The sequence below is a fragment of the Sorex araneus genome, chromosome 9, assembly GCF_027595985.1.
Source record: "Sorex araneus isolate mSorAra2 chromosome 9, mSorAra2.pri, whole genome shotgun sequence".
In the NCBI taxonomy this organism is placed as follows: domain Eukaryota; kingdom Metazoa; phylum Chordata; class Mammalia; order Eulipotyphla; family Soricidae; genus Sorex; species Sorex araneus.
The window spans coordinates 12196218-12219580 of NC_073310.1; the positions used below are offsets into that span (position 1 = coordinate 12196218).

Here is a 23363-nt window from a genome sequence, read left to right on the forward strand (position 1 = left end):
GCGTGATTCCCGATGGACTTCACCGGCTGTTTTGCACGATTCGGACAGGATGGCATCGGTGGGGCACGGAGAAGCTGCAGAATCGCCGCCTGGTCGGCCGGGCCGAGTCACAGCGCCGTTGGACATAGAGCTTTGGTGACAGTATATGCAGTGTCTCATCCACTGTGGGGTGCTGTCAACCAATCACGAGGTGACCTGGGACTCGGCACAGGTGTTCGTTCGACCTGGCACAGACCCTCCGAGATAGGGTCCTGCTCTGCCAGCTGCCCAACAACCCCCGGGCGCACTCTATCAACCTCAAGGAGATCAACCTGAGGCCGCAGATGTCCCAGGTGCTGCCCAGAGATGCAGGCAGGTGCATGTTTGTCAGTGTGCAGGTCGTTACAACAGGCCAGTCGACCAAAAGCTTACATTCAGTAGACTGGGAACACCTGTAAAGGTGATTAGAGGCTGCCCCCAAAGCCTCTGTCCCTCTTGGAGAGCCCCGAAAGCTACTGAGAGTATCCCGCCCGCACGGCAGAGCCTGGCAAGCTACTCTTGGCGTACTCAATATGTCAAAAACAGTAACAACGATGGTCCTCATTCCCCTGATCCTAGAAGAGCCCCCAATATGCAGAAGGGCTACACTAGCACGCGGCAGAGACCAATGGAGATGTTACTGGCACCCGCTCGAGCAAATTGATGAACAACGGGATGACAGTGATACAGCGATTTTATAAAGTAGTTCACAAAATTTGATTACATTTAATATTCAAACACCAATTCCACCACCATTACGCCTTCCCACAATAATAACAAACCATCACCAGGGTTTGACCCCGTTTTCAGGCGGGAGTTTCCCTCCGCACAACGCAGCAGTGAAAAAGATTCGGGACCTCTCTTGGAAGCGGACCCAGAAATAACCTTAAAGGCTAGAGCCTGGGACTGCAGCGATGGCACAGCGGGTAGGGCAGTTTGCCTTGCACCCGGCAGACCAGGGTTCCATTCCCAGCATCCCATATATTCCCCCGAGCACCGCCAGGAGTGATTCCTTAGTGAAGAGCCAGGAGGAACCCCTGAGCATCGCTGGCTGTGACCCAAAAAAGAAAAAAAATTAAAATTAAAAAAAAAAAAATTAAAGGCCAGGGCCCGCTTGCCGCAGGGCCGCCTTAGCAACCGACGCCGTTGCTAGGGAGGAGAGAGGAAAAAACAGAAGCGCGGGTCCGGCGGCCTCCGCGGTCCGGCGGGGCGCGCTTCCGCTCCCCCGCGCGGGTGCCCGGAGCGGTTCCCCCGCGGAGCCGGGGCTCGGGCCGCGGGTTCCGCCGCCGCGGGGGCCTGCAGCGCCGGGGCCAGCGCCCGGGAGGCGGCGGGAGCGGCCGCGATGCTGAGCGCCCGGGCGCAGGCGGCGCTGACCGCGGCCGACCGCGCGCTCCAGCGCCTCCTGCGCACCGGGGCGGCCGTCAGGTGAGCCTGGGGTGGGGGGCGGGGCGGCCGGGGCCCGGATCCCCGTCCCGGGCCCTGGTGTGGGGGGCCGCGGAGCCCCGGGGACCCTCCCGGGCTTTGCAGGGTCGCACGGCCGGCCCGGGCGCGGGCGGCGCGGCGGGGCCTCCCAGGGCCGTGCCGGGCTTGGACAGCGCCGCCCCCCGACGCCCGCGCCCCCCGCAGCCTTCCCCCTCGATGCTGTGGTCCCCGGAACTTGCAGCGACCCCCGGGGCTCATCCAGGGCCCGAATTCTCTCTCTGCGGCCCCCGCCCCCGCCTCTCAGTGCCCGGCGGGCCGTCCAGGACCCCAGAGCTCAAGGGGCCCCTCCCCCAGTTCTTTGGGGGGCGCCCCAGGCAGGTGAGATCCTGACCTCTCAGGGTTCCCCCAAGTCCTACCGTGGTTCTCAGTCTTCTAAGTGGTCAGAGATTTTTTTTAGCCCCACCCCCATGCACCCCATTTCGTCAGTCCCCCTCTTCCTGCCACCCCCCCCAGTCATGGCACAGATCCCCCCCACCCCCGCCTGCATGCGTCCCAGTCTCCTTACTGGCTCCTCTTACAAAGGTCCCCACCCCAGCAAGGACCCCTTGGTCTGTATCACCCTCCCCCCACCCCATCCCTCTAACTGGCCGGTACCTCCCCCGGCCCCCCCATACCCGGCTGACAGCTTCTCCGTGACTGACCCCGCATGGCAGGCATATTGCTCCCAGTGCGCCCTGCCCCTGGGACTAGAACATTCTAAAGAGTGTTTTCCCAAGGCCGGGAGCCGCGGGTGACGGTGGGTGCGGGGTGAAGGGTGCGCAGAGGGGAGGAGAAGCAGCTCTCTGCGCAGCCCCCGTGTCCCATGGGAACGCTTTGCCCAGAAACGGGGTTGGCAGCAGCCCCCCGCCCCCCACCCCTCCCTGCCCTCAGCACCCCCGGTTTGGTGCAGAGCCCTCTCAGAACCTGGCGCTCCCCTGCCTCTCCGTGTCCTTCGGGAGCGTGGTGGTGCAAGGCTGTCCTTTGACCAAGCCCGCCTGTCTCGGAGTTTCCCAACCCGCGGGACTGGCCCTCCTGGACTCACGGGTGGCAGAGAAGCAGCTGGCAGGGCCTTTCAAGCAGCCTGTGGCGTTGTGGCGGGGCCTGGGGACCCGCGTACCCCTCGCTTGGGAGCCAGGAGCCTTCCCAGCCTTCCCAGCGTGCTCTGGGAGCCAGAGGTGCATGGCAGAAGCTTCCAGAACAGGCCTTGGGGGTGGGGAGGTGGCTTTAGGGTAACGGGCCTCTCCTTTGCATGCGTCCACCCCACTTCCGCCCCCTGTACCGTGTGACCCCCACCCCCCAACCCACAGTGGTGTCGACTGTGACCCTGGAGAGGGCCAGCACTGTCAGATGTCGCCCGGGTAATCCCTGGGACTCTAAGGCCTGAGCAGCTCCCTGTCGGGGGGTCCCGACACTCAGGCAGCCGCGAGGTTGGCAGAGAGCTGCCCGGAAGTTGCCCCAGGGGAGACACCAGCAGCCCCCACTCCCGGGGATAGTGCCAGTTTGGGGCGGCTCCGGGGGTCAGGGCCTTCCCTGTTTTGTGCAAGGGCCTGAGTTTCAGCTCTGGCCCTGCCACCACGGGGAAAGGTGAGTGGGAGAGATGGCACGGCGGGTAGGGCAGTGGCCCCGCGTGCAGCCGACACAGGCCTCGTCCCCAGCATCCCCTGTGGTCCACCCGGCCTGCCAGGAGTGATCCCTGAGTGCAGAGGCTGAGCCCTGAGCAGCTCCAGGGGTGGCGGGGAGGGACGGGGCAGGGTGGGGTGGGGGGGGGGGAGAGAGAGAGAGAGAGAGAGAGAGAGAGAGAGAGAGAGAGAGAGAGAGAGAGAGAGAGAGAGAGTATAACTCTGCAGTCTAACAGGTTACAATAGAATAACGTAGGGACTGGTATTTAACTGTGCCGGAGAGGACGGCAGCTGGGCCGGGCACTTGTGCTTCTGCTCTGTGGACGGGGGCCGGGGACAGAGATCTGTGGGGACCTCAGGTCCCGGGTCTGTATCCTGTCTTCTGACTGACTCCAGGAAATTGTGCATGTTGTAAGATCCCCGATGTTCATGTTATCCCCATACTGGAATAAAGGGTGCTTGCACACGTAGGTGCACACGTGGGACACGCGTGTAGTGGACGCTGCCGTGCTTCTTCCTGCCCAGCAGACCCGATTTGCCTTCTTCAGTGGACTTGGAGAACTGCATGGTTCATGTCTTAAAAGAGAGGGTTTTTTTTTTTTCTTTTTGGGTCACACCCAGCAATGTACAGGGGTTACTCCTGGCTCATGCATTCAGGAATCACTCCTGGCGGTGCTCAGGGGACCCTATGGGATGCTGGGAATCGAACCTGGGTTGGCCGCGTGCAAGGCAGACGCCCTCCCCGCTGTGCTCTCGCTCCAGCCCCTTAAGAGAGAGTTTTCCTGTGCTGGTGCAGCCCCTCGTGGGCAGTGAAAGATAACGGCAGTGTTCGCCAGGCCTGAAGCGAAGACAGCTTTCAGGTTACCAGTTTAGATCTCTCCAACTGCCAAGTCCGTTTCTCTGGGTCCTCGCTAGTCCTGCAGTCCGTTGAGAAGCTGCCCTGGGCCTGGTCGGGAGGCTCAGGGCACGGTGCCATGGGGCAGATGAGCTCCAGGAGTTCATGTCCCACCGAGGGAGGCGGTGGACTCTGCACGTCGAGGGTGCTGGGCTCGGTGGCAGAAGGGCCGCTGAGGTTTGGAGATGGGTGCGGGAGTGCTCTGGGACGCAGGGAGACGCACCCCGGGCCTCCGATGGCTGCACCACCTAGGCCTGAGTATGCTGCGGCCTTACTGCTTCCCGACCCTGGAGCCAGAGAGCACTGGGGCTCGGAGGCGTCTGCCTCGACTGCCTTTGACCCCGGTTCGATCCCCGGCACTGCACATGAACCCCCCCTCCCCCGCCCCCGAGCACTGCTGCGTGTGGCCCCTGACACTTCTGGGAGGGGTTTGGGGAAGGCTCACTGGGAGGGGACCCCAGCGCCTCCTGAGCCCCCTTGGAAGATCTCCTCCCCCCAAAAGAACATTCGGCCGATTCACCCGGCTGTGGGATGGAGAGAGGAGAGAAGGGAGCAGACGGGGTTGAACAGTGACGACCCCTGGGCTGTGGGTCGCGACATTTATGAACGAACAGTGCGGGGAGGGGTGGCGGGGCCCACCGTGCTCTAAGCTTCGACGGTTGTAACCGCGGTGCCTGGACTCGAGCGAGCATCAGGACGGCCCTGTTGTCACGTGCTGTTTCAGCCTGACCGGCAGGCGCTGGGTGGGCCAGCCTACCCTCCCTCTCGATGGCGTGTCACGTCCTCACTCCGAGTCCTGTGCCTTTGTGATGAGACGGTGACGGAAAACTTACTTTCTGTTTCAGGTATAAAGTCATGAAGAATTGGGGTGTCATCGGGGGGATCGCCGCTGCCCTGGCAGCCGGAATCTATGTGATTTGGGGTCCCATTACAGAACGGAAAAAACGTCGGAAAGGTACGGAGGAGGCCACGGGCTGCTGCTGTTAGCTGTGACCCTTACTCTTGTCATCCCCAAACAGCCCCAGACAGGGGGGGAGAGGGTTGTGGTTTTTTTTTTTTTTTTTGGGCGGGGAGTTAGGGTGGGGAGGGAGTGTCTGTTTTCTACCTTTAGTGTTTTTTGGGTTTTTTTTTTGTTTGTTTTTGGGTCACACCCAGCAATGCACAGGGGTCACTCCTGGCTCATGCACTCAGGAATTACCCCTGGTGGCGCTTAGGGGACCATATGGGATGCTGGGAATCAAACCCAGGTCAGCCGCGTGCAAGGCAAACGCCCCACCCGCTGTGCTATCGCTCCAGCCCATCTACCTTTAGTTTTTGAAGCGCTACTTTCGTTTCAAACAAGATCATTTTAATGACTCATTTTTTCACCCCATAGTAATAAAACATCAGCGTGTTACCCTCCGAAGTCTTAAATTTGTAATTTGAGACCTGCTTTGTAATGAAAAGTCACCCCCCCCCCAACATGGCCTAAGCGTTCCGACCATTGTATTGATCCCAGGGGTGGCTAATCACAGGTTGCATGCCTGGTTTGCCCACCCTGCTGTTGGCCTTTAGTAAAGTTTCAAGTCAGCTTCTATGTTAGCACAAAAATCTCTTTTCTTTATCTAGAAAAAAAAAAAACAAAAAACACCCTTCTGTAAATGCGCTCTACTTCAGTAAAATTCAGCTAAAGCAGAAGCGGGGAGTCGATGTAGCAGAATGCTGAGCATTGTTGGAGCTGGGGGTGGCAATGATTGCAGGGTGCGGGGGGAGGGGGGGTCATTATGCAGCTTCTCTTTTATGTGTCTTTGGGCGCTTTTTCATCGAGCATTGAAAACCGTTCCTTGGGGGCCGGAGCGGTAGTACAGTGGCGAGGGCGCTTGCCTCCCACCCAGGTTCGATCCCCAGCACCCCATAGGGTTCCCCCCAAGCCCCACCAGGAGCACAGAGCCAGGAATCAGCCCTGAGTGTCACCAGTGTGGCCCAAACACCAAGAAAAGAAAGAAGAGAGAGAAAAAAAAAGAGAAAAACGGACCAGGCATCTCCGGAGGGGTGTCTTTGCCCCTGAGCACGAGAACACAAGCATTGTCAGGAGACACTCAGCCATTGTCCTGCTGCTCTGGGGAACAGTGCTCTCTTATCAGAGGGGGAGCGGGAGCGAGAGAGTGAGCGTTCCTGCCCACTCATGCCAGGCTCCGCGCTGGGGGTGGGTTTCAGAGGTTCCCCGCCCCCCCCGGGGTGGGGTTGTTTTTATGTCCCTTGGGGTAGCACCGGGAGCGGCCAGAGCTGGGCCCAGGGTGTCTGAGCCGACGGCCCTTCCGCTCTGAGATTTCAAATCCAGGACCCTGGTCCAGAACCCCCCACCCCCGGGCCCCCCCCGTAGAGGAAAGACGGTCCTGACGGGCTGCACTGGGCTCCCGCAGGGCTGGTGCCCGGCCTGGTGAACCTGGGGAACACCTGCTTCATGAACTCGCTCCTGCAAGGCCTGTCCGCCTGCCCCGCCTTCATCAAGTGGCTGGAGGACTTCACCACCCAGTACAGCCGCGAGCAGACGGAGCCGCCGGCCCAGCAGCAGCAGTACCTGTCCCTGACGCTGCTGCACCTCCTGAAAGGTACCCCCGGGCCCCCCCCTACGTTGGGCAGGGCGAGATGCTGTTAGGGAGCCAGCAGAGCCTGGTGGGGGAGGGACCGAGAGGGCCCCACAGCTTGGGTAGCTGTAACGTCGAGGATGTGTGGTTCGGGCCGGAGCGGCAGCACGGCGGGGAGGGCATTTGCCGTGCATGCGGCCGACCCGGGTTCAATTCCCAGCATCCCATCGGGTCCCCCGAGCACTGCCAAGAGTAATGCCTGAGTGCAGAAGGAACCCCTGAGCATTGCTGGGTGTGCCCCCACCAAAAAAGAGATGTGTGGCGCGCACGCGTGTGTGTGTGTGTGTGTGTGTGTGTGTGTGTGTGTGTGTGTGTGTGTGTGTGTGTTGGACAGGGGGTGGGACTCCTACACAGGCAGTGCTCCTTGGGGCCCTTCCTGGGGATTCTCCCTCCACTGGCCCACACCTCTCAAGGCCTGGGCTTGGGGGCGTGGGGTCGCTTAGCCCGTTGTGCTGGGGGTGCCCTGGGCTGTTCCTGCTGGCCGGCGGCAGTGGGCAAGACAAGGCTATGCTGCAGCCCCGTGACCTCCCTCCCTTAGCCCTGGTGTGGTTTCGAGACAGGCCTGGGCCTGTGACTCGGCAGGACAGCACGGAGCTCGTGCCCAGGAAGCAGGAGAGCTCAGAGCTGGCGCACAGGACTCTGGGTTCAGTCCCCGGCACCCCAAAAGAAACAGCTACATAAATAACAATTTAAAAATCTATTTAGAGGGCCAGAGGGATAGCACAGCGGGTTCGGCGTTTGCCTTGACACGCAGTTCACCCGGTTCAATCACGGCATCCACCATGGTCCCCCAAGCTGCCAGGAGTAACCCTGAGCATCACGGGGTATGATCCAAAAAGAAAAAATAAATTAGATGAATAACAACTTTTATTTACTATTATTATTACTTTGATTGTTCTGTTTGGGCCAGGAGCCCCGGGGTCAGCTGAGTATAAGGCTGACCTTTGCCTCCTGTACCGTCCTGGTGACCCTCTTGGTTACACCGGTTTAGGGAAGGGAAATACGTACTGGTGCCTAGTCATGCTGGTCAGGAGTCTTCTGGTTTCAAGACTCAGAGTTTTTCTTTCGGGACTGGAGAGATGGTCCTGTGGGGAGGGCACTTGCCCCCTGCACCACGCACGCTCCTGCAAGCCCCACCAGGATTGCCAAGCCGGGCATAAGTCCTGATCACTCCCGGATGTGGCCCCCACACCCCCAAAAGAAACTTAAAAACAAAATTTATTTTTTATACTTAAAAATATATGTATTTTGGGGGGGGGCTGGAGTGATAGCACAGCGGGTAGGGCGTTTGCCTTGCACGGCCGGCCCGGGTTCGAATCCCAGCGTCCCATAGGGTCCCCTGAGCACCGCCAGGGGTGATTCCTGAGTGCATGAGCCAGGAGTGACCCCTGTGCATCGCCGGGTGTGACCCAAAAAGCAAAAAAAAAAAAAATGTATTTTTTTGCTTTTTGGGTCACACCTGGCAATGCTCAGGGGTTACTCCTGGCTCTGCACTCAGGAATTAACTCCTGGCGGTGCTCGGGGGACCCTATGGGACGCTGGAAATCCCCAAGCACCGCCAGGAGTAATTCCTGAGTGCAAAGCCAGGAGTAACCCCTGAGCATCACTGGGTGTGACCCAAAAAGAAAAAAAAATGGAAAAAAAAAAGAAAAACTAGTTTTCAATCTGACGCTAATCACAGAAATACTAGTAACATCCTAGTCAGGTGCCATTTATTAATATTATTATTATTATTACTATTATCATTACTATTGTTGTTATTATTATTATTATTATTAGGCTGGAGCGATAGCACAGTAGGTGGGGCCGACCTTTCACATGGCCGACCCGGGTTTGATTCCTCCGTCCCTCTCGGAGAGCCCGGCAAGCTACCAAGAGTATTGTGCCCACACGGCAGAGCCTGGCAAGCTCCCCGTGGTGTATTGGATATGCCAAAGACAGTAACAACAAGTCTCACAATGAGAGACGTTACTGGTGCCCGCTCGAGCAAATCGATGAGCAACAGGATGACAATGACAGTGATTATTATTATTATTATCTGCCAGTTGGGAAAGATTGGAGAAGAAATCCTCAGGTCCCAGCAGCTGGCTGTACTCGGTGGCGGCTGTCCGCGGTGCAGGGTGGAGCGTAGGGCCGCCTTGTGGAGAGCGGAACAGAGCGGAACGTTCCGTGCCATTTGACCTCGAGATTCCGTGCGGGGGAGGATTTCTCACAGAAATGGTGAGACGCCCCGCACGGGGTGACAGCCGCCTGCAGTGGCCTTCTCGAAGCAGTTGCGCTCAGGACCGGCGTGACTTGGGATATGCCACCGGCCAGTTCCAGTGAAGACCTTAAGAATGCTCCTCTTGGGGCTGGAGCGATAGCACAGCGGGGAGGGCGTTTGCCTTGCACGCGGCCGACCGGCATCCCATAGGGTCTCCCAAGCACCTCCAGGAGTGATTCCTGAGTGCAGAGCCAGGAGGAACCCCTGAATTCACTTGAGTGTGACCCAAAAAGCAAAAAAAAAAAAAAAAAAAAAGAATTTTCCTCTCTGGGCCGGAGAAGTAGGATAGTGTAAGGCACTTCCCTGGCATGTGGCTGACCCTCCATGGGGGTGCCCTGAGCACAGGGTCAGCAGGAAGCCCTGAGCACAGCTGGGTGTGGTCCAGACTCACACCCCTCCCCCATAACAGACAAAACAACTACTAACACTGCGCTGTCAGCAGCTAGGACTTTCCCTCTGGCAGGCTCTCAGCTCGGAATTGCTTCCATGCGGCCTTAGCTGGACCCAGAACTCTCCGAGAGGCCAGCCCTGGTTTTCTGGTCAAGAGACTGTTGGGTCTCGGGGGCTGGAGCGATAGCACAGCAGATAGGGTATTTGCCTTGCACGCGGCTGACCCGGGTTCGAATCCCAGCATCCCATATGGTCCCCTAAGCACCGCCAGGGGTAATTCCTGAGTGCAGAGCCAGGAGTAAGCCCTGTGCATCACCGGGTGTGACCCAAAAAGAAAAAAAAAAAAGAGAGAGAGTGTTGGGTCTTTAAAATTGCCCTCCTAAAGGGCTGGAGCAATAGCACAGCGGGGAGAGTGTTTGCCTTGCACGCGGCTGACCCTGGTTCAATTCCCAGCATCCCATCTGGTCCCCTGAGCACCGCCAGGAGTAATTCCTGAGTGCCCAGCCAGGAGTAAGTCCTGAGCATCACCGGTGTGACCCCCCCCCCCAGAAAAGAAGTTTCCCCCAAAAAATGACCTCCCAAAGGGGCTGGAGAGATAGTACAAGAGGGTAGGGACGATCTCTGGGTTCGATCGTCCGCATCCCATATGGCTCCTCAAAGCCTGCCAGGGGTGACCCCTGAGCACAGAGCCAGGATTAAGTAAGACCTGAGCACTGCTGGGTGTGGCCCGAGAGCAGTCCACGGCAGGCCAAAGTCCCCTCGCCCAACCCCAAATGTAAGGACTCCAGTTTCCTTCCATGCTGCGCCGTGTGGCCTGCGTGCCGAAGCGTGTTTGTCCGAACCCGGGAGTGCCCTGGAGTTTCCCCTCCTGGCTTTGAAGGTCCAGGAGAACGGTCCCCCTCGGGACGGGGCCTCTCCTCTCCACGCCCCGCCTTCCTGCCCCGCCCCCTCTGCCCTGTCAGTCACAGAATTGGTCTGTCTGTCTCTGCCCCGCCCACTCTGCCCTGTCAGTCACAGAATTGGTCTGTCTGTCTCTGCCCCGCCCACTCTGCCCTGTCAGTCACAGAATTGGTCTGTCTGTCCCTGCCCCGCCCACTCTGCCCTGTCAGTCACAGAATTGGTCTGTCTGTCTCTGCCCCGCCCACTCTGCCCTGTCACAGAATTGGTCTGTCTGTCTCTGCCCCGCCCCCTCTGCCCTGTCAGTCACAGAATTGGTCTGTCTGTTTCTGCCCCGCCCACTCTGCCCTGTCACAGAATTGGTCTGTCTGTCTCTGCCCCGCCCCCTCTGCCCTGTCAGTCACAGAATTGGTCTGTCTGTCTGCCCCGCCCACTCTGCCCTGTCAGTCACAGAATTGGTCTGTGACGGGTCCGCGCATGTCCTTTGCCCACGTGAGAGCACCGTGGTAAGGAACATGAGGCGGCATCGTGCCTTCTCGGCCCCGGGCCCTGTGTCCGGAGCCGGTGCCCGCCGTGTGGCTGGACTCCACAATGCTCGGGGCCCGCCCACCTGCCCCTGAGAGGTGTGAGTCAGCTTCTTCTATTCCCTGAGAACCGAGGGATCGCAAATTCATCCCGATGGTGGTGAGCCAAGGGACCGAGAACCCATGATTGCATTCACCTGCAGCTTAGGGGGTTCACCGGCAGCCTGGGGGGTGCTTGTCTTGCTATGCAGCAGACCCTGGGGCGAGCCCAGGCTCCACATATGGTCCCTGATCACTGCTGGGGATTGGCCCTGAGCACAGAGCCAGGAGTAGTCCCAAGCAATGGTCCTTTTTTTTTTTTTTTTTAATTTTATCAAATCACTGTGAGAGAGTTACAAGCTTTCATGTTTGGGTTACAGTCTCACAATGATCAAACACCCATCCCTCCACCAGTTCACATTCCCCACCACCAATATCCCGGGTATACCCCCTCTTTCCCACCCTCCCCCTTCTGCCCTTCCTCCATGGCAGACAATATTCCCCATACTCTCTACTTCTGGGCATTATGGCTTGCAACACAGACACTGAGAGGTCATCATATTTGGTCCATTATCTGCTTTCGGCACTCATCTCCCATCCTGAACGATTCCTCCAGCCGTCATTTTCTTAGGAGCACTGGTCCTTGTGGCAACTCCCCACCATGCAGAATCCTTGGACCAGGACAGGGCCCCGCCTCTCCGGTCCCCTCCACGCCACCAGGAGTGGACCCCAAGCACTGAGCTGGGCGTAGCCCCCACCCAAACCACTAAGTGAATAAATAGTGCTGCTGTAGTCACATGACATACATTCAGCACACACCAGGTCCCACGAGGCGTAAGAAGCGGCGGGTCCGGCTGTGAAGAGCAGCCCTGGGGACCCCCCCACTGCTCGGCACTGGGACAGCCAGTCAGTTCCTAAAGACTCCCTGAAGATAAAGCACGAGACCCTTAAACTGTGTTTCAGATCTGTCATCTTTTACTGCTTCTCAGGACGGGAAGCGCCCAGGCACGGGGCAGGGGATCTGGTGGCAGTCGTGGGCAGGAATGCCAGGCGTGTCTCCCCGTGGGCTTCTCCTGAGTGGTACCGGGAGCTGCTCGGGTTTGAAAAGGCCAGTTTGAGCAGCATGTGACTGCCAGCATCAGAGAAGCCCCCGAAGAGCTCTCCCTTCCCCTCCCCTCTCTCTCCCTCCCCTCCCCTCCCTCTCCTCCCCACCCCCTTGGAAGTCCAGGCACCCCGGTTGGCTCCTGTGAGCTGTGCCGTTAGCTGTCGGGCTAAGTGAATTTCATAACCGGGCTGCCCTTTATTATGCTTTCCTTCCAGCTCTGTCCTGCCAGGAAGTGACTGATGAGGACGTCCTGGACGCCAGCTGCTTGTTGGACGTCTTAAGAACATACAGGTGGCAGATCTCGTCCTTTGAAGAGCAGGTGCGCGCACACGGTCCGGGGCAGGTTTGGCTCGGAGGACGCTGCCCACTCCGGCCTGGGCTTGCAGTGCCATCTGGACGCAGCTGCGTGGCCACAGAGGCCAGAGTAAAGGCCAGGAGGGGCGGGAAGGTAGTGCGGCAGGGACCAGCTCTGCAGAGCGCTCTCCTGGCATGCCTGGGTTCTGCTCCCGGCATCCCATGTCATCCCCCGAGTCTCACCAGGAGTAATCTGTGAGTGCAGAGTCAGGACTGAGCCCTGAGCACTGCTTAGTGGGGTCCAGCAAGCAAGCAAGAAAACTAGCTGGTTGACTGCCTGGCCTGCATTTGTTTTCTGGTGATATTTCAGATAGTTTCAGGAATTTCAAATAGCTTCCTGGCATCCACTGGGAACTCCTCTCCCCTCCCCTTCCCTCCCCTCCCCTCCCCTCCCCTCCCTCCTCTCCCCTCCCCTCCCCTCCCCTCCCTCCTCTCCCCTCCCCTCCCCTCCCCCCAGCTCCTCCCCTCTCCTCTCCTCCTCTCCTGTCCTCTTCCCTCCCCTCCCCTGCCCTCCCCTCCCCTCCTTTCTCCTCTCCTCTTTTGGGTCACACTCACTGATGCTCAGCGGTTATTCCTGGCTTTGCCTCAAAAATTACTCCTGGCACTCTTCTAAGGGCCATATGGGATGCCAGGGATCAAACCCGGGTCAGTCATGTGCAAGGCATGTGCCCTCCCCGCTGTACTATTGCTCACGGCCCCAGGAACTTCCTGCAGTCACGATGAGGGCCGCAGCCCCTTTTCACCCATCTGGAGAGCACCAGATGCAGGGTTTTCAGGGTGAAACTGCTCATTCCCGAGTGGGTCTGCCTTTCCTCGGGTGAGAGGAACCGCTGGGCCCGCCGGGAGAGACAGGGGGCCTCCCCCTGGGGAGATTCAGAGGTACAGGGGAGAACCATTTTTCGAACAGTGCCCTTGTCTCAGAAATGTAAATAAAACTGGGGCCGGACCGTTAGGACAGTGGGTAAGGCACTTGCCTTGCACGAGGCCAGCCAGGTTCAGTCCCCGACATCCCGTATCATTCCCCCAGGCACCTCCAGGAGGGATTCGAGAGCAGGGCCAGGAGTAACCCCCGTGCATCGGCAGATGTGGCTCCAAAACCAAAGTAGTAATAATAATAATAATAATGATAATTAATAAGTAAATAGAATGGTCCTCAGAGATAGGCTTGGTGTGGCCCAGATTTTGGGGTGGCCTGAGCTTCTGGATCCTTCCCCATCCCTCATTTCCCTCCCAGCTCCCAGCCCCCGGCCGGCCTCTGCGTCGTGAACACACCAGCTGCTTCCCGTCCGTGCGGGTGATTCCCTGGCACCTGGGCCAGCTGGGGCCGGGCTGGCTGGACACTAGGCTGCCGGCCGGCACGCGTGGGGCCGAGCTTGGCTCTCCGCACACCTCCTCCCCCCACCCCGATCCCGCAACCCCCACAATAGACCCAACCCCCCTCTGATGGAGGCAGCAAAATTCTTGCTTTTGTTTTGGTTTGGGGGCCACCCCCGGCCGCTCCCGGGGCTCAGTCACTCCTGGTGGTGCTCGGGGACCCTTCGGGGTTCGGGGATCGACACTCAGCCCTGCCCGCTGTCCTTCGCGGAGGCCGTCTGTGGTCAGTGCAGAGCCGACCTGCGGGGTCCCCGGCCCGGGGGGGGGGGCTGCCTGTTGTTCCCCCCACCCCCTCCTGAAGGCCGCTGTGCCCTTCGCAGGACGCCCACGAGCTGTTCCACATCATCACGGCCTCCCTGGAAGACGAGCGGGACCGGCAGCCCCAGGTCACGCCCCTGTTTGACGTGCAGGCGCTGGAGGTGAGTGGAAGGGACCCCCGGGGGAGGGGCGGGGAGAAAGGGTTGCCCCCCCCACTCACTCCGCTGTGTCCAGGGAGGCAGGAGGGGAGTGGTGGCCGCTGCCCGGGACGCTGTGACCTTGGGGAGTTGGTTAGCGCCAGGAAGGGGAGACCCTCCTCAGTGCAGGAATGGCCTTGGGTGAAGGCAGGGGTGGGGACGGGCCCCTGGAGGACGGTCAGGGGGAGGGGGACGTCAGTGGTGCTGGATGGACAGTGGAGCGGGCAGCCGAGGGACCCGTGAGACTGGGAAGCGGGGCGGCCCGAAGGGCTGCTGGAAGGTTTTCATCTTCTCTCCCCCCTTCTCTCCATTTCTCTCCCCGTCTCCCCGTCTCCCTTTCTCTCTCTCCCTCCTCCTCTCCCTCTCTCTTCCTCTCTCCCTCTCTCTCCCTCCTCCTCTCCCTCTCTCTCTCCCTCTCCCTCTCTCCCTCTCTCTTCCTCCCCCTCTCTCCCTCTCTCCCCCTCCTCCTCACCCTCTCTCCCTCTCTCTCCCTCCTCCTCTCCCTCTTTCTCCCTCATCCTCTCCCTCTCTCCCTCCTCTCTCCCTTTCTCTCCCTCTCTCTCCCTCCTCCTCTCCCTCTCTCTCCCTCCTTCTCTCCCTCTCTCTCCATCTCTCTCCCCCTCTCCCTCTCTCCGTTTCTCTCCCTCTCCCTGTCTCCCCCTCTCTCCCTCTCCCTGTCTCCCTCTCTCTCCCTCTCTCCCTCTCCCCTCTCTCTCTCTCCCTCTCTCCCCCTCTCCCTCCCTCCCTCTCCCCGTCTCTCCCCTCCAGCAGCAGTCAGAGGTGACCCCCCGACAGACGACCTGCCACACCAGAGGTAGGGTCCTTTCCCGTGGCTCTGGGACAGCCGCGCAGTGCCGTGTTAGCCGGGACCATGCCTTGCTTGTGCGAAGCTGCCTCTGGTGACACCCAGTCCCGCGGGAACTCGGTGTCCGCGGCCGTGGCACGTTCCCCTGGTGCCCCTCCTGAGTCGCCCCCGCGCGGTCTCCTCGGGGCTCACGCACCCTCCAGGCAGGTGCTGCCCTGGGCCACCCCGAGGTGCTCCTGGGAAGAGCCCAGTGAGCCGCGGCCGCCGTGCGCCTCAGCGGGCCGGCCCCCCGCCAGCCGCCGCCAGGGCTCCTTAGAAGGAAACCGTTGCTGGCTTAGGACTGGGGGGCGGGGGGGAAGGAACGAAAGGGGAGAAAGACACCAGTTCCATGGGGTACTGGAAATGCCGGCCCCGGACCCTGGTTCCTGGTGTCGGGGAAGTAACTGTCCCCGGCTTGTTATTGATACAGTTACTCATTTTTGCCATCGTGCACACAGTCCGGTCACGGGTCAGTGATGGTTAACCCTTGTCCCCAGCGAGCCCAGGCCTGCAGAGGTGAAGTGACCGCGCAGGACCCAGGGCTGACACGGGGTCACGTTTGGAGCAAGCCTGGGGCTGCCTGCGGACCCCCGTGGACCCAGGCTGCACCCCACACACCCAGACCGTAGGCTGCATCCCCGGCCTGCACCCCTCATTCCCCCCACCTGCCCCGAGAGCGCCCCGCTGTCCATACAGAGCCGTGCCTGCCCCACGAGCCCCCTCCAGGCCGCAGGGCGGCGCCGGTGTTTCAGAGCTCGAGCTTCTCGATGAGCTTCGAAGTTACCGTCGCTGGGAACGCAGCAGTCTCGGCCTCCCAAACGTTTCTTGTTTTTTTGTTTTGTTTTGTTTTTTTGCTTTTTTGGGTCACACCTGGTGATGCACAGGGGTTACTCCTGGCTCTGCACTCAGGAATTATCCCGGGCAGTGCTCAGGGGACCCTATGGGATGCTGGGATTCGAAACCTGGGTCAGCCGCATGCAAGGCAAACGTCCTCCCCACTGGGCTATCGCTCCAGCCCCCCTCCCCCCAAATGTTTTAATATGTGTGTGTAAAAAATGCACAACTCAGCCCCACGAGTTCCTCTCCTTTTTTTTTTTTTTGGTTTTTTTTTTTTTTAGGGGGGTCACACCTGGCGATGCACAGGGGTGACTCCTGGCTCTGCACTCAGCAATTACTCCTAGTGGTGCTCAGGGGACCATATGGGATGCTGGGATTTGAACCCGGGTCGGCCAAGTGCAAGGCAAACGCCCTCCCCGCTATGTTATCACTCCAGCCCCGAGTTCCTCTCCTTTAGCGTGGCTGTGCCTGATGTGTAGACACCGCCCCCCCCCCCCCCGCCCCGTAAGGCGTGAAGGGTCGTGACTTTGGTTTGTCGGGTTTCTCTGCTGGTTTGTCCTTGCAATGGAAGTCAGCACGGAAGGCAGTTCCTTCAGCGTTCAGGACCGTGTCTTTTCTTTCCCCCCCGAAGTGGACGTTTCTAGTCTAGACGTGAGGAGGGTGCGTGTAGAAGATTAGCGCCACAGGGGCGGGGGCTACCCGCGTGTCCGTGTCTTGCAGGCACGCCCCACCCCGCGTCCAGCCACTGGAAGTCCCAGCACCCCTTCCACGGAAGACTGACAAGCAACATGGTCTGCAAACACTGTGAGCACCAGGTGAGCCCGCGGCCCGGCGCGTGTTTCCTCTCCTGGGGCCCGGGAGGACCCAGAGAGCCGGGTCTGACTCGGAGCGACGGCGCGGAGACTGCCGGGCCTGGCGCGTGGTGGCCGGCCAGCCGCCCCCAGCCCGCGACTCAGGGCCCACCAAGGCTCACACGCCTTTTGTCGTCCTGGTGCTGCCACACGCCTGGGTCACGTTCCTGGCGGCGGCGCAGCTGCGGGCGAACACAGCTGCCAGGGTGATTATTGGCACACGTGGGCCAGGCCCGGACGGGGACTTGAACTCGTGACCAGAGAGCTTGCCAGGCAGGCGTTCTGACTCAGCACTTTTTTTTTTTTGCTTTTTGGGGTCACACCCAGCAATGCTCAGGGGTTACTCCTGGCTTTTCACTCAGGAATTACTCCTGGCGGTGCTTGGGGGACCATATAGGATGCCGGGGATCGAACCCAGGTCGGCCGCATGCAAGGCAAACGCCCTCCCCGCTGTGCTATCGCTCCGGCCCCTGACTCAGCACTTTTGGAGTTTTATTGTTTTCCTTTTGGTCACTCCGGGTCACAGTGGGCACAGCCGGAGTGCCCTGGCTGTTTTCCTGGCTCCGAGCTCAGGCTTCAGGCCTGGCGATGCACAGGCCGGGGTGGGGGTGGGGGGCCTCAGATGGGATTCCCGGGATTGAACCTGGTTGGCCGTGTGCAAGGTAAGCGCCCTGCCTGCTGTGCTATCATCCCAGGCTTGTTGGTCTTAAATATATTTTTTTTAATCTTTATTTTTAGTGAGGCTGGAGCGATAGCACAGCAGGTAGGGCGTTTGCCTTGCATGAGGCCGACCCAGGTTCGATTCCTCCGTCCTTCTCGGAGAGCCCGGCAAGCTACCGAGAGTATCCCGCTTGCACGGCAGAGCCTGGCAAGCTCCCCGTGGCGTATTCGATATGCCAAAAACAGTAACAAAAAGTCTCACCGTGGAGACGTTACTGGTGCCCGCTCGAGCAAATCGATAAACAGCGAATCAATGAACAACAGTGCTATTTTTAATGAAGTAATTTTGTTTTGGGTGGGGTGGGGTCATTCATACTGGTGATGTTCAGGGGCTCCTCCTGACTCTGCTGAGGAGTGACCCCCGGCAGTGCTGGGGAGACGATAGACGTGCCAGGGATTAAGTCTGGGTCAGCCGTGTGCAAGGCTTCCCCGCTGGGCTCACTCTGCCTCTCTGACTTCTCGTCTGCTTTTTTTTTTTTGCAGTGAATAATAATAACACACATTTCCCCAGAAGTTTTGCATTCTTCTACTACATTTCCTGCCATGCTTTTTTCAGTATTATACTACATGTTATAAACATGATGTCATTTACTGAATCATTCCCTAGAAATCTGGATTCTCCACATTTTTGCAGCTCTGCATAAATAATGCTGCAGTGGGTATCACTGTAAACATGTCTGTGGTTATTTCCGTGGCATGAAATCCCCAATTCTTACACCATCTTCTCATTTTTCTAAGCTATTCTTTTTTTTTATTTAATTTATTCTTTTATTGAATCACCATGTGGAAAGTTACAAAGCTTTCAGGTTTAAGTCTCAGGTATACAATGCTCGAACACCCATCCCTTCACCAGTGCACATATTCCACCACCAAGAATCACAGTATACCTCCCCCCTCTCCCCCAGCTAAGCTATTCTTGAGTATTATTCTACTTCCTATGTTTGTAAGGTAGTTTTTAGTAACATTTGCTCTTACATAAGTACATTATGTTTTATTATATTCACATTGGGCATCTAAATATTGAAGTATATCATAATAATATAAACCAGTAGATGTTCATAAGCCTCTCTCTCCCATCCAGCAGGCATTGGATAGAATTTAAAGACTTTTTTTGGGTTTTCTGCACTCATTTTATTATTTTCTTCCAGAGTCCTGTTCGATTTGATACCTTTGATAGCCTTTCGCTAAGTATTCCAGCTGCCACATGGGTATGTGTGACCATTGGTTGACGAGGGGTCCTGTAGATGCTCTCAGGCCTGCGAGGGCGGTGAGGTCTGTTGTTCTGGTGGGCTGTGTCCCTCACACCCAGTAGACCCCGTCCTAGCTTTCACGTGTGGAACCGTGGTCAGACTTGGGGGGGTAGATGCAGGCAGATGGTTTCTCCCTTGCTGTAGGAAATTTGGCTTTTTGGGAAATGCACACACATTTGGGAAGTGGCACACACATGTCTACGCGTGCATGCACACACGAGTACACACGTGCACGCGGATCTCAAATGCAGAGCTGTGGGCAGCCTCGGAGGAGCCCGTGACGTGAGGCGGCGTCAGTCACGGTTCCCCTCAGAAACCAGCCCACGGGGGCGGGTCTCCGTGCAAGGCGCCGTTGCCCGATAAGCAGAAAGGAAAAAGCTCCAGGGGTCCCCCGTGCCAGCTGTCGGTAGCTTCCGGGACCTCCCACCCCACAGTGACCTGCTGTCCTCCTCCTCGCCCTAGGGTCACCCCTTGACCCTGGACCACTGCCTTCATCACTTCATCTCGTCCGAGTCCGTGCGGGACGTCGTCTGCGACAACTGCACCAAGGTAGGCCCGGGACCCGAGGGAACGGACCCCCGAGATGGGCCGCCGGGTCCCCTTCCCGCTCTGCCCACCGCGGTGCCCGCCCACTTCCGTTTCAGATGGAAGCCAGAGGGACCCTGAGCGGGGAGAAGGTCGAGCACCAGAGGACGACGTTCGTCAAACAGCTCAAGCTCGGGAAGGTGAGCGGGTGCCCGGCCGGGCCTGCACGGCGGCGCCTGGGGGGGACCCGGGCCGGCCGCCAGCCCTTGACCTCCGCGCCTTCCCCCCACCCGCCCGCAGCTCCCACAGTGCCTGTGCATCCACCTGCAGCGGCTGAGCTGGTCCAGCCACGGCACGCCCCTGAAGCGCCACGAGCACGTGCAGTTCAACGAGTTCCTGATGATGGACATCTACAAGTACCGCCTCCTGGGCCGCCGGCCCCGGGCGCACGGCCCCCGGCAGAGCGAGGGCACCGGCCCCACCCTGGAGCTGCAGGGGGCGCCCCCCGCCCCCAAGTCAGGTGCGTAGGCTCAGAGGGCGATCCAGGTTTGATCCTCAGCATCCCATAGGGTCTCCCGAGCACCGCCAGGAGTCATTCCTGAGTGCAGAGTCAGGAGGAACCCCTGAGCATCGCCGGGTATGACCCAAAAATTTTTTTACAAAAGCCAAGAAGTGGGGGTTGGAGCAACAGCACAGCGGGTAGGGCGTTTGCCTTGCACGCGGCCGACCGGGTTCGATTCCCAGCATCCCATATGGTCCCCTGAGGACCGCTAGGGGTGATTCCTGAGTACAGAGCCAGGAATAACCCCTGTGCATCGCCGGGTGTGACCCAAAAAAAAAAAAAAGCCAAGAAGTGATCTCGACTCCCCTGACTCAGGCCCTTGGCCCACAGGGGCACCCCCTGCCCCACCAGCTGTCAGTGCTCGGAGCCAGCTGGGCGGTGCCTACTTGATTTTTATTTGGTTTGTTTTGGGACCACATCCGGAAGCACTCAGGCCGGTTACTCCTGGCTCTGCACTCAGGAGTCACTCCGGGTCAGTGATGTCGCTTAGGGGTGACCGTCCGGGATGCCGGGATCAGACCCGGGCCGGCTGCCGTACGAGGCCGTGTGAGCTGGCAGCAACTCAGACCTGAGCGGGAGCCTGAAGAGGCTGTCAGCCGGGACGAGCTGTCTGGTTTCCTTTGTGGCAGGGCAGGGCAGGGCGTTCGAGTCCTAGGCAGACACAGTCCTGTTGCTTACGCAGCACTGCTGAGCCTTCCCGCCACACCGCTTTCTCTTACAGTTCTGAACCCGCCCGGGGGCCCCAAGACACAGATCTTCATGAATGGCGCCTGCCCCTCCCCGCCTTCACTGCCCGCCCTGCCAAGCCCGGTGCCCGTCCCTTTGCCAGTGGTGCCCGACTACAGGTGAGTCGCTATTCTCGGCTTCCAAAAGTCTTTTTTTTTTTTTTTTTGGTCTTTGGGACACATCTGGCAGTGCTCAGGGGTCACTCCTGGCGCTGTGCTCAGGATCACTAGCGGTGTTGCGGGGGGACCCTATGGGATGCCAGGAATCGAACCCAGGTCAGCTGTGTGCAAGGCAAACACCCTACCCGCTATACTATTGTTCTGTCCCTTTTTTATAGAAAAATAGAAGGTAGGTGGTTATTTTTTTCCCCCTTTTTTCATTTTTTTTTTTCGCTTTTTGGGTCACACGCAGCAGTGCTCAGGGGTTACTCCTGGCTCATGCACTCAGGAATCACTCCTGGCGGTGCTCAGGGGACCATATGGGATGCCGGGGATTGAACCCGGGTCGGCCACGTGCAAGGCAAACGCCCTACCCGCTGTGCTGTCGCTCCGGAACCCCCTCTTTCATTTTATGGTGTAATTTCACCTTAAAATGAGTTTCAGCTGAGCACATGCTTTGCGTGCAGGAGGCCCGGGTTGGTGCCTTAGCACCACAGAGTCCCCTGACCTCGTCTGCAGCAACCTGCAAGCATCAAGCCAGGAGTAGCCCCCTGAGCACTGGCAGGTGTGTCCCACCTCACCCGCACACACCCAGTTTAGTCCTAGGCACCACACAGAGTCCTCTGAGCTCTGCCAGGAGTGAGCACTGAGCACAGAGCCAGGAGTAAGCCCTGAACACTGGTGGGTGTGGCCCAAGCTCCCCCCCCCAGTACATGAGGTTGAAATATCTGCACGTTTTTGCTATGTAATACGTATGAATATAAGCATGAGACATAAAGAAAAATGTTTTTAGAGGCCAGAGTGATAGGACAGCAGATAGGGTGCTTGGTTTGCACGTGCCTGACCCAGGTTTGATTCCCGATTTAGTCGTGGTTGGGGTCCCCGGAGCGCAGAGCCAGGAGTAAACTTGGAGCACTGCAGGGTGTGGCCCCACCTCCAGAGTATTTTCCCACCTGGGCATACCTCCTAGAAAGCCTTTACGTCTTTGAAGCCTTCTGCTCTGCAGAAGGAGAGGGAGAGGGGGAGGGGGAGGGGGAGGGGGAGGGGAGGGAGAGGGAGAGGGGGAGGGGGAGGGGAGGGAGAGGGAGAGGGGGAGGGGGAGGGGGAGGGAGAGGGGGAGAGAGGGAAAGAGAGAGGGAGAGGGAGAGAGGGAAAGGGAGAGAGAGGGGGGAGAGAGGGGGGCAGAGAGAGGGAGAGAGAGAGGGAGAGGGAGAGAGGGGGGAAGAGGGGGAGAGAGGGGGGCAGAGAGAGGGAGAGAGAGAGGGAGAGGGAGAGAGGGGGGAAGAGGGGGAGAGAGGGGGGCAGAGAGAGGGAGAGAGAGAGGGAGAGGGAGAAAGAGAGAGAGAGGGGGAGAGGGAGAAAGAGAGAGGGAGAGGGGGGAAAGGGAGAGGGAGAGAGGGGAGAGAGAAAGGGAGGGAGAGGGGGGAGAGGGAGAAGAGAGAGAGAGGGGGGAGAGAGGGAGAGAGAGGGAGAGGGGGAGAGAGAGAGGGAGAGGGGAGAGAGAAAGGGAGGGAGAGGGGGGAGAGAGAAGAGAGAGGAGGGAGAGGGAGAGAGAGAGAGAGGGAGAGAGGGAGAGGGAGAAAGAGGGGGGAGAGGGAGAAAGAGGGAGAGGGGGGAGAGAGAAGAGAGAGAGGGAGAGGGAGAGAGAGGGGGGGGAGAGAGAGAGAGAGAGAGAGAGAGAGAGAGAGAGAGAGAGAGAGAGAGAGAGAAAGAGGGAGGGAGGGAGGGAGAGGACACAGGCCTGCAGCGGATGCCCGCAGGGCTGTGCAGACGGCTATGCATCTCTGCACCAGTGCGCTGCCGCGAAGCCGGGCTTGTGCTGTGGGCGGGGCCGGTACGCTTCCCTTGTCCCTGTAACCCCCCCTGGCGTTTGTCCTCCCCCCCCCTTCAGCTCCTCCACGTACCTCTTCCGGCTGATGGCAGTGGTCGTCCATCACGGAGACATGCACTCGGGCCACTTCGTGACCTACCGACGGTCCCCGCCGTCGGCCAAGAACCCCCTGGCCACCAGCAGCCAGTGGCTGTGGGTGTCGGACGACAGCGTCCGCAAGGCCAGCCTGCAGGAGGTCCTGTCGTCCAGCGCCTACCTGCTGTTCTACGAGCGCGTGCTGTCCAAGCTGCAGCCCCAGAGTCGGGAGTACAAGTCGGAAGAGTGACGCGGCCCTGGCCCCGGGGAGGGGGGGCAGCCGAGCTGACCGGACTGGCCAGGAAGAAAGGCAAAGCCCAACTGGAGGTGCGCGGGCACGCAAGCAGCTCCCCGGGGTCCTTCCCAGAGCAGCCACCGCGTGGAGGCCCCGCCAGGCTCCTGGGAACAGGCCTGCCGGCACGCCCCGGACAGTGTCAGTCGGCCCGTGACGGGACGGGAAGCAGCGAAGCAGCGAGCATGTCTTCCTACCCACCCGAGACAGGCAATTAAAAGAGACCGGACAATGGAAGCCGCGTTTTTATAAGCCGAGCGTGTCTGGTGTTCCCCGAGGGAAACTGGCTCCGTCCACTCCCTCTGATGATGATTTCAGCCTAGATCTTTTATTTTTTAATAAAACAGACCCACTTAAAAAAAAAAAAGAAAAAAGAAAAAAATCTCGGAATTAGCGAAATGATCCAAGGCAACAATCTAGAAGAAAAAGTGCCTTCCGCTCTCCGTGGCTTGTGTAGCACCCCCTCCCCGGATCCCGCGGCGGACGGTCCTGGGGACCTGGAGACGCCCGCTTCCGTCCCAGTCACTCGCTGGCCAGCGAGATGCCTCGAGACCTCTCCCCCCCCGCCCACCCCCTTTTGTACGTCTTTTCTATCTCTCCATCATTTGTACCTAAAATCTCATCTGCCAAACCCACCGATGGAGGGGGGCGGGGCGGGGGGGAACCGTTGC

General features: G+C 59.2%; 1 protein-coding gene across 2 annotated transcripts; it reads left to right on the forward strand.

The window, feature by feature from the left end:
- Nucleotides 1-1290: 1290 nt before the first annotated feature.
- Nucleotides 1291-22654, forward strand: USP30 (ubiquitin specific peptidase 30). 2 transcript variants are annotated; one of them, XM_055146769.1, is made up of 13 exons: nt 1291-1443; nt 4839-4948; nt 6396-6584; nt 12054-12157; nt 13887-13985; nt 14790-14835; nt 16423-16517; nt 18422-18481; nt 18986-19072; nt 19168-19248; nt 19349-19568; nt 20332-20455; nt 22386-22654. In XM_055146769.1, the coding sequence occupies exons 1-13, from the start codon at nt 1361-1363 to the stop codon at nt 22648-22650; spliced, it is 1563 nt and encodes a 520-aa protein (XP_055002744.1). In that variant the 5' UTR covers nt 1291-1360; the 3' UTR covers nt 22651-22654. The 2 variants fall into 2 exon arrangements, with proteins under 2 accessions (XP_055002744.1, XP_055002745.1); XM_055146770.1 differs by having other exon boundaries at nt 14793-14835.
- The last annotated feature ends 709 nt before the right edge of the window (nt 22655-23363 follow it).

Coding starts and splice junctions, on each gene's coding strand:
- USP30 (XM_055146769.1), top strand. CDS start 1,361: ATGCTGAGCGCCCGGGCGCAGGCGGCGCTGACCGCGGCCGACCGCGCG. Junction 13,986..14,789: donor TTGACGTGCAGGCGCTGGAG/GTGAGTGGAAGG, acceptor TCTCCCCTCCAG/CAGCAGTCAGAGGTGACCCC. Junction 19,249..19,348: donor AACAGCTCAAGCTCGGGAAG/GTGAGCGGGTGC, acceptor ACCCGCCCGCAG/CTCCCACAGTGCCTGTGCAT.